General features: G+C 35.8%; 1 protein-coding gene across 1 annotated transcript; it reads left to right on the top strand.

The window, feature by feature from the left end:
* Window positions 1-205: 205 nt before the first annotated feature.
* On the top strand, window positions 206-10,114 carry cckar (cholecystokinin A receptor). The gene is made up of 4 exons (XM_073835822.1): window positions 206-466; window positions 2,620-2,878; window positions 5,812-5,939; window positions 8,161-10,114. Exons 1-4 carry the CDS (start codon window positions 217-219, stop codon window positions 8,745-8,747), a joined length of 1,224 nt encoding a protein of 407 aa, XP_073691923.1. The 5' UTR covers window positions 206-216; the 3' UTR covers window positions 8,748-10,114.
* Window positions 10,115-11,098: the final 984 nt, after the last annotated feature.

The raw sequence follows: 11,098 nt of genomic DNA, 5'->3' as shown, positions 1-11,098 counted from the left end.
TTAACGTTTACCAACAAAACACATTCGTATAAGCTGTATTAGTTAAAAATGGTTTAAGGTAAAAAATTATAGGTTACCTTTACAGTGAGCTTTTGTGCTGAAAAGTTGTGAGCGTGTCTAGACAGGTGCTGTATAACTGCATTTCTGAGTAGAAGTTTCATACTTGTTAAATCTTGTCAAATAACACTTTCTTTCTTTCGTACTTGTTTTTCAGACATGAACCAGACGGTGCGGATCGTGTTGTATGTGCTTATCTTCCTCCTGAGCTTCATTGGAAACAGCCTCATCATCACCGTTCTGGTGCGGAACCGGCGTATGCGGACGGTCACGAACCTGTTCCTACTGTCTCTGGCCGTCAGTGATCTGATGCTGTGTGTCTTCTGCATGCCCTTCACACTTATCCCAAACCTTATGAAGGACTTCATCTTCGGCACCGGCATGTGTAAAGTGGCCACGTACTTCATGGGTGAGTCAGTCTGATATTTGTAGTTCACACTTCACTTCAAGAATAGCTCAGTGTTTGGAACTGACTAGCTATAGTTGGTTCTCCGAAGTGAACTTTATGTTCATACATCCCCTTACAAAATTGACCATAAAACGAGTTTCAGCAAACATACTTGTTACTTTAATTAGTCCAACTGTAAATGAATTTTTTTGTCTTTTTGTTTGGTAACAATTGACAGTAACAAGTGTAGTAGCTTACCTGTAGTAGGCAGGAACTGTACAAACGTCTGTAACTGTAAATTTACCTTGATATATACTTACTTATACGTGACCCTGTACCACAAAACCAGTCTTAAGTAGCACGGGTATGTTTGTAGCAATAGACAAAAATACATTGTATGGGTCAAAATTATCGATCATGTTCCATAAAGATATTTAGTAAATTTCCTACTCTGTACTGTATATATATCAAAACGTAATTTTTGATTAGTAATATGCATTGAAAAGAACTTCATTTGGACAACTTTAAAGGTGATTTTCTCAAAATTTAGATTTTTCTTTTTTTTTTTTTTGCAACCCTTATTTAAGATATTTATATGTATCTCAGCCAAATATTGTCCTATCTTAACAAATCATACATCAATGGAAAACTTATTTCTCAATATATACTCAATATAATATTCAATTCACTGGTTTTGTGGTCCAGGGTCACATATATACTTTATTTTTTCCGGGATCACTGTACGTATGCTGGATAGTGTTACAACCCTGCCGTATGGTCAGGCATTTGTATTTATTAAACATAGGAAAAAATCTTGCATAATTGTTATAAATGAAATTAAACTACAACATCTGTTGATTCAGATGACAGCAAATCATGTAAGAAATAAATTGAACTAGAAATGAAACATGATTTAATTTTCTTACCTTAAAACTTATACTTTTACACAGAGATGGAAAGCTGTTGTAAAATACTGTAGTAAATTGTTCTTCATCTTATTACTAACTTTTCACTTTTTTGTTTGTTTTAATACATGTTTTATATATAATAATTAGTATTGTTTAATTAAATATATATATATAACTTTTCCATTATATATATATATATATATATATATATATATATATATATATATATATATATATATATACATATATATTATTATTTTTATTTTTTTTTTCCTCAGTACCGAGCACCATGAAATTTTACTGGCTTATTATTTAATGAATATTTCAATTTTGGACCTGTAGTAACTATGTTATTTTGCCAGAAATTTTAAGTATCATAATACATAATAGTAAGGGAATGTTTGCATAATGTTCACTAATCTTACAAGCTTCATGATGCCCTAAAAAAGAGCATTTGATAACATTGTATGCAAGAGGCGGACTAGAAACGGTCTCCTAACCAAAGGACATTACGCAATGTTCGAGCTGTTTTTGTTTCTTGCATTTGGTTAGAAAAAAGGTTGATTTAGAGTTTTATTACTATTCATTAAGGGGCTAAAAGCATAGACAACAAAGTGAACCTTGCACTAATAGCACTAAAATGCAATTTATTACGTTGTAAGCCTCAATCGTATCGGCAAGGCTAGTTTTTTCAAATTATATTGCAAGGCACATCCATTGTGAATGCATATTTATGACTTGTTGAATTTTATGTATCTGTAATTTTGATAACTATTTATATCCAGGTTGGTTGCACACTTCCAGATGCTGCAAATGTGCCATGTAAACAGTTTAGTAATTAGACAACGCCACTGCGTGATATCTCCGTATTTGATGTATCAGCATGTTTTATGTGTTTGTTTTGTTGTATTCTGTAGTACTTGCTCATGATAAAGCTGACTTAATTTACATACCTCGTTGTTATTACCATGTGGGTATGTTAACATTCATAAGCAATCAAGCGCTGTTGATTATTCAGAGTAGAGCTGGAGCTGCGCTCTACTTGTTGTGCAATGTTGCACCGTTAAAGTGCCAGTAGACATTAACTTTATTAACAGTTCATGCCTTTGTTATCAGGGCTTGTTCTGAAGTTTTCCTGTCTGTTTCCATTTGAGTTTACTGTTGTTTATAGAAGCATATATATCAGACCATCTTAGAATCACAATACTTTAACAAACCCAGATTTATTTCTGTATGTGGAATTGAGTTTCATGTCCAAACACACAGGTATTTCGGTGAGCGTGTCTACATTCAACCTGGTGGCCATCTCTCTGGAGCGTTACAGTGCCATCTGCAACCCCTTTAAGTCCCGCACATGGCAGACCAAGTCCCACGCTGCAAAAGTCATCACAGCCACATGGGCCGTGTCTTTTCTGCTCATGTTGCCTTATCCCATCGGCAGCACCCTGGTGCCTTTCATGCGCAGCAACAACAGCACAGGCAACATGTGCCGCTTGGTTTGGCCCAGTGATGTCATGCAGACCTGGTAAGATTTATGAGGACTCTGTGTTTTATTTTTGCTTTCGAAGATAAGCTGTTAAAGGTATAAGGGCCGGTATAAAAATGCTGTCATCATTTACCCTCATGTTACCTGTATACTGTTATGTTTTTGGCAGCAGTTATTTACACTACGTGTGCAAAAAAGTTACAAGTTATTTATGCCGAGTCTAAATAGTGGTAGATACTGTTTGCACCAAGGATAAGTGCAAATAGTGATAGATAGTATTCACACAAAGATGTGTAAATAGCAGTAATATACTGTTTGTACTAAAAGCAAAACATTTGAGCAGTGGTGGGCGGAGTTAGTGAAAATTGCCTTTGCTAACAGGATTGGAGTCAGTGTAAATAGACATTGGCTTTTTCTTTCTGTGGAACACAAAAGAAAGCATTTCGAAAAATCTTCATACAGCTCATTTTCATACAATAAGAGTTTACACATTTACTACACATCTTTTAAAATCTGAGACTTACCCACTCTATCATACACTTGCCGACTTTGTAAATTGTTGCAGAGAAAAAAACTGGGCATCATATGGTGCCAACAGTGTTGGAGAGTAACTATTTACATACAATGGAATCACATAATTTCATTACAAAATAATTGTAACTGTAATCTGTTACAGTTACTGAGAAAAGATGTGTAATTAAATTACAGTTACTTATGAAAATGTTAACTATTACACAACTATTACAACTGAATATTTTCACGCACATACAGATTTGATTGATTTCTTTACCAAATTGCACTGACTGCTTTAAAATATGAGACACTGATGTTTCAGGAGTTTAGGACACAGAATAAGTCACATGCTTATTTGGTAACTGTTTTATTTCCTATTTGGTTTTATGCTTAATTGTTTAGGATTACCTGTTTTTCCAAAGAATTGTCAGATGATTTGATTTCAAAAGCAGCATAATAGTTATTAAACTATATATGGTTCTGATATTAAATCTGTATTTAACCTCAGAATGATCTGAGAGTAAAAAGAGGTGCTTAAGTTTGATTTTCTGGTTGTGCTTTCAAATTAAATTATTATAATCATAATTCAAGAGATTAAGGATTTTGAGAAAGTCTGAGGGTGACTAAGGATCACAAACTACACTGTAAAAATAAGTTAATTGGAGTATATTTTACAAGAAAGTACTATTTCAGTCTTTCTATTTCAAAATTGTTAAATTCAGTGAGCAACTTGCCATATCATTTTTGCCATTTTTGAGTGAAATATCCTATACCAATTTTTTTTTTTTGTCAGTGTACCTTTCAAGTTGTTCTGAACACAACAAACCTGCATGTCATTGCTAGGATACAATAACAAATTAAAACAAACTAAAAAATAAAGATTGTTCTAAAATCGGCTCAAAATATCAGACATGTTTATAGTTTAAAGTCTATGCAATCATACACTAAGGTTTTTTTTTTTTTTTTTTTGATGAAATCTGTTAACTCCGACTGCCCAAAATATGCAGACTCACTCTGACTTTTGGCTTGTCCAGAGTGCAAATCAGGGCAAAAATCTAGGAAAAAAAGTCATGTAGCTTTCAAGCTTCACTGTGAAAGTGGTACAATTATATTCTAATGAAAGTGGAATTGAAACACTGTATGGATCAGAGCTGCAAGATTCTTCAAAAAAATGTACTTTTGTGTATAGCCAAAATAAATATAAAAAGATATGTACAGACAGGTTTGTAACAACAAGAGGGTGAGTAAAGAATTTTAGTATTGGGGTAAACTGATATGTAAATAAAAGTCTGTAAAAGTTTTGTTTTTTTTCTGCTAAAAATACTGTGAAAACAAATAGGCGGCCAAGTTGGATAAACCTGCCTCTATGTTAGGACATGTGTTAAAAATTAGTTTACCAACTACGACTTATCCAAAGAGTTATCAGTCTTATTTTTCAGATTCAAATTAGACCAATCCACGTTTTTATAAGGGGCATGAACTACCTTGTTTTATTATTTTGTACTGTTCTCTTAGGTCCACTTGTAATGTTATCATAATCATAATATCATGTAATCATAATTTAGAAGTAATAGGCTATTTTCTGTCCTGTTTTGACCCCCTCATCGGAACACTTCACTTGAATATGCGTGGCAGATTGTGGACTCTGAAATAAACGTCTACTGCTATGATTGGCTAACACTTGTGTATGTTATTAAGGTTAAAAATGCATAAATAATCAGTACATATCAAACGATCTGTAATAAAGCAATAGTGACCATGTAATAAAAACAGTTACTCATACTTGTGTGTTGGAACATTACTGTCAGATCAAATATAGTTGGAACAGCATCAGCTTTTAGTTAAACAAATCCTGCATCGAATTGTGCTTTGTTTGTAAACGAATCAGCTGTAAAACGAAGTAAGCAAAGGATCAAGTTGTTTCTGAAAGGGTTTGGATCTTCATTAAAAATAAAGTTAATCCACTCTTTCCTAATGCTGGGATCAGAAGCAAGACAATGCAAAGAATGTTTTTTCTTCAGAGCAATCTTTATTGTGTGCTTTCTGCGTAGACCAGCATTTGCCTCTCGTTATTTACACTACTTGCACAAATTGGTGGGCGGGGCTAAACAGGCAGTGATGTACAAGCAGGCGTTGATCTTCTTCTGCGGAAGCGAAGTTTAGCCACACTATTGCATCATAAAGTGGCATGTTTCACAACCGATCGTTTTGGCAGATTGGCTTCAATAAGCTGCTTTTAGACTAATCAGAAAGTTTGGAGTTCTGAAACTCACAGGATGTTTTTATAGTAAAATGAGCTCTTAAATGTCAAAAGATTAAGATAATTTTGATTTCTCAGTTCATGGCCTCTAAATAACGGACTTTAAAAAGTTATGACCACTCTTAAAGAAAAATGAGATGAGTAACTTGTACTATCAACCAATGTCTGACTTTGCAACTGCCCTCTCTTCTTTTTTTAGGTATGTTTTCCTGTTGCTGATACTCTTTCTCGTGCCTGGGATCATAATGATGGTGGCTTATGGCCTCACCTCACTTGAACTCTACAGGGGAATCAAGTTTGAAATGGCTAACAGAAAGTCAAACAGAGGTATGGGGAAAAAATCATAGATTTTCTGACCTTAATAATTAAGATGTGGACTTATTGTATAAAAGCTTTTTAAACATGATGTAAATACTAGTTTCCGAGTACATGAATGACCAAGTGAATTCTAGATGATACACGGGTTGCTGACTTGAGACGTTAAAAGAGGCATGTTGATTGTGGAAACACTGATCTATAGCTTAAATAATGTCATAAAATCTACAGTGCACAGCATAAATGAATACACCCCTTCTATAACTTAACAAATTCAGCATTTACTCTTTACTTAGAAGACATGCTAGGGTTCTTTGGAGATAGAACAAGCCTGCATGATTACTAAAGAAGAATGTCTAAATTATTTAGGAAAATAAGATTTTCTTATCAAAGTCACAAAATGTTGTGTTGCAAAAATGAGTACACCCTCCTGAAAGTTACTAAATAAAACAAAACAAAAATCTAGTGTAGGTTCAAGGCAATTTTTGATCAACAGGTAAGTATGTTTAACCAAAACTGTTAAAGATAAGTAATTTCTTGACAGTTAAAAGTCTTATATAGCCCACTGAATGGAACCACTTGAGAGAAAACTACCAGATTTATTTCTTAGTACAAGAGGACAATTGTACAAGATGAATACCAAATCATTGTTTTGAGTGTGAAAACATAGCAGAAGTAACACCGACATTCAAAAATAGACTTGTGACAAAGTGAAGGCCTGACTTTTTTCAGTACCCTTAAGTTTTCATTTAGTGATGAGCGACTTTTTGCTATAATTAGAGCAGGAGAAATACCATGCAAGTGTTTCAGAGCCTCAAAAGCTATGAAAAGAGTGACTGTTTATCTGACAGAGTAAGATGCAGCCTGCAGAAGTGACATGCATGGTTGTTTATCCACACCAGAACAACCTACTGTAGCCAAAGCAGAATAAACTCATTTAACTTTTTCCAAGGCCCATATTTACAAAATATAGACCTCTGGGAATCTATTCTCTGGTCTCAAGAGACCAAGTCAATCATTTCAGATCTAAAAGCATCAAAATGTTATGGTGTTGCTAGAGGAGGAGTACAGTGAGAAGTGCCTGTTTCCCACAGGCAAACGAAGCTTCTGATGTGTTAAAATATATTTAAACATTTGTAGCTAGATTGTACATAATTACCCAACCGGATGTGATGTTAAGAGTTCTGTGTGACTGCTTCTAAATTTAAATTGCGCCAGTTGTATGTAAATATCAGAAATTATAAACAGAACAGCTCTATTTTAATACAAAATAGATAAGTTCACTTCCAGAATAAAAAAATCCTGATAATTTACTCACCCCCATGTGATTCAAGATGTTCAAGTCTTCCTGTCCTCAGTTGCTAAGAAATTAAGTTTTTTGAGGAAAACATTCCAGGATTTTTCTCAATATCATGGACTTCATTAGTGGCTAATGGGTTGAAGGTCCAAATTGCAGTTTCAATGCAGTTTCAAAGGTCTCTACATGATCCCAGCCGAGGAATAAAGGTCAAACAATTGGTCATTTTTCTAAAAAAAAAAATAATAATAATAATATGTACTTTTTTAACCACAAATGCTTGTCTTGCACTAGCTAGACCTCACGCATTACGTAATCATGTTGGAAAGATAACGTGCGATGCAGGCAGAAGTAACCCAGTGTTTACAAAGCGAGCGTGCAAGGAAAGTCCAATGCCAAAAAAGGTAAAACAACAAAGTCGGACAGATCGAAAATGACTGATCGTTTCACTAGATAAGACCCTTATTTCTCTGCTGGGATCCTGTAGAACCCTTTAAAGCTGCAATGAAACTGCAAATTGGACCTTCAACCCGTTAGAGCCACCACTGAAGTCCACTACATGGAGAAAAATCCTGGAATGTTTTTCTCAAAAACCTAAGTTTCTTTGCAACTGAAGACAGAAAGACAGAAACATTTTGAATGACATGAGTACCCAGATAGCACACGTACGTCTGCAATATCTAAAAAGCATCTGCTGTGTACAAACGTCTGGCAGACATCTGCAAGACGTCAGTTTTACATACATTCTAATTCATAAACATCTTAAAGACATCCAATAGGAAACATCCAATAGACGTATTGCAGATGTAAATGCAGACGTCAAATAGATGTCTCTGAGATGTATGTGTGCTATCGGGGTATAAAAAAGAAAAAAAAAGTAAAGTAAAATAATCCTTTAAATCACATAACAGTTTCATCCTCACTTTTGTTCACCAGAGAAAGAATATGGCACATCCAATCTGAAAAATGGTGACAGTGATGGCTGCTACCTCCAACCCTCCAAGAGAAAGCGGCCTGAACCTGTGACGCCCAGCTTCAGCAGCCCAAAATCCAAACTGAGAAGGGTTTGCAGCAACACCCCTACAGCAAATCTCATGGCCAAGAAACGGGTCATCCGCATGCTGCTGGTGATCGTGGGGCTGTTCTTCCTCTGCTGGACACCGATCTTTGTTGTTAACGCCTGGCGAGCCTTTGACAGACGTTCAGCCGATCGTCTCCTCTCAGGAGCGCCGATATCCTTCATCCACTTGCTGTCCTACACCTCTGCCTGTGTCAACCCAATAGTCTACTGTTTCATGAACAAACGCTTCAGACAGGGTGTGCTGGCGACGTTCAGCTGCTGTAGGGATGATTTCGACGAGATGAGCAGGAACAGCACTCGGCGTAGCACCAGAGGAGCTGGAGGGCTGGGGACGCTGTTTGGAGGAAGCGGTGGGACCAGACAGGCTGACGGTAACACGCAAAGCTCAGGAACACTTACAAGGCTAACTGACACCAGTATCCGTGGCTCGGCACAAGCGTAATTGACACTCATTAAACCTCAAAAGTTAAAAATCAGTGTCAAAATCATTCAATGCTTTGCAATGGTTAGTAAAATGGCTGCTATTGGAAAAGAGACTCGTTGTACTGATGATAAATGAGAGCACAAGAATGCAGACAATGACTGCCAATAGCACTGAAATGCTGAGAGAATCCAGTGCTTTATTTTAGCACGTCATTGTTAAATAAACAGCAGCATCAAATGGAGCAAGACTGTGGCCTGCAGTCCTCTTTACAACTCTGACTTACAAACTTATAAAGACTTCATAAGCCATAAATCAGTTTTGTCCTTTTGGCTCAAAGAGACAGAAGAGACAGAAGATTTGCTTTGCTTTTCTTGGTATTTTACTTTATTTGTGTGTGTTACTGTCAAAACACTCGTCCAGATGTTTTGAGAACATTCGAATATTGCTTTTAACTACACTACCATTCAAGATTGGTTAAGGTTGAGAAGATTGTTTTAATGTTTTTGAAAGAAGTCTCATCAAGCCTGCATTTATTTGATCAAAAATATAGCAGTTCAGCTCTTTTTTGATAATTAGTTCAACAGAATACAATTTATTTGAATTGGAAATCTTTTATAACAGTAGAAGGGCCATTCTACAGAATTGGCCCAAAGTCAGAGCTGGAAACATTTCCAAAAATTTGTATGCAAATTGTATAATATCCAAGGTACACACTTCTAGTAATTGTGCAGTTAATTTTCATATTGTATTTTCAGAAAGTTTTGGAATAATTGTCCTCTCCCCAAATTTGTCACTACTGAAACACAGTAATAATAATTTAATAAGAAGGGCTATATTGACCTATTAAGATTTTGCTTACATCTACATTGTAAATATATTTTTTTGCTATTTTATTAACATTTGTTCAGAGGTACCTCAATAACAGTTACACTTTTAACAATATTCCTATGAGATTTGTTGTATTTTAATCCAATTTTTCTTTGTAAAAGGCAAAAAGTTGATCATAAAATTTACGGATTCATTATTCTGAATATACATTGAACCAAAAAAGATCATAAACATCTCAATTGCATAACTGTACTAAAATTGTGTTTATTTCTTCCAAATAAAGGATCATGTGTTCCCTTTTGTCACTATACCAAAACAATGATGAATGATGAATGTTTCGGTCATAACTGTTCCGGTATTGAAAATTGTATGGGATAACACCCAAAAAAACAACATCACTACTGAAACGGCACCAAATGTTTCAGTGGTGACTGTTTCGGTAGTGAAAATTTTATTGGATAATAGCCCAAAAAACAACAATGTCACTACTGAAACGCCACCAAGTGTTGCGATCGTGACTGTTTTGGTGGTGACAATTTTATCGGATAACGCCCAAAGAAACAAAGATGTCACTACCGAAACGGCACCAAATGTTTCAGTCGTGACTGTTCGGTAATGACAATTTTATCGGATAACGCCCAAAGAAACAAAGATGTCACTACCGAAACGCCACCAAATGTTTCAGTGGTGACTGTTTCGGTAGTGAAAATTTTATTGGATAATAGCCCAAAAAACAACAATGTCACTACTGAAACGCCACCAAGTGTTACGGTCGTGACTGTTTTGGTGGTGACAATTTTATCGGATAACGCCTAAAAAACAACAATGTCACTACCGAAACGGCACCAAATGTTTCAGTCGTGACTGTTCGGTAATGACAATTTTATCGGATAACGCCCAAAGAAACAAAGATGTCACTACCGAAACGCCACCAAATGTTTCAGTCGTGACTGTTCGGTAATGACAATTTTATCGGATAACGCCCAAAGAAACAAAGATGTCACTACCGAAACGCCACCAAATGTTTCAGTGGTGACTGTTTCGGTAGTGAAAATTTTATTGGATAATAGCCCAAAAAACAACAATGTCACTACTGAAACGCCACCAAGTGTTACGGTCGTGACTGTTTTGGTGGTGACAATTTTATCGGATAACGCCTAAAAAACAACAATGTCACTACCGAAACGGCACCAAATGTTTCAGTCGTGACTGTTCGGTAATGACAATTTTATCGGATAACGCCCAAAGAAACAAAGATGTCACTACCGAAACGCCACCAAATGTTTCAGTCGTGACTGTTCGGTAATGACAATTTTATCGGATAACGCCCAAAGAAACAAAGATGTCACTACCGAAACGCCACCAAATGTTTCAGTGGTGACTGTTTCGGTAGTGAAAATTTTATTGGATAATAGCCCAAAAAACAACAATGTCACTACTGAAACGCCACCAAGTGTTACGGTCGTGACTGTTTTGGTGGTGACAATTTTATCGGATAACGCCTAAAAAACAACAATGTCACTACCGAAACGGCACCAAAT

This window comes from Garra rufa, chromosome 3 (genome assembly GCF_049309525.1).
Source record: "Garra rufa chromosome 3, GarRuf1.0, whole genome shotgun sequence".
In the NCBI taxonomy this organism is placed as follows: domain Eukaryota; kingdom Metazoa; phylum Chordata; class Actinopteri; order Cypriniformes; family Cyprinidae; genus Garra; species Garra rufa.
Note: the sequence above shows the minus strand (reverse complement) of the source record. Positions and strands in the feature narration are given on the sequence as shown.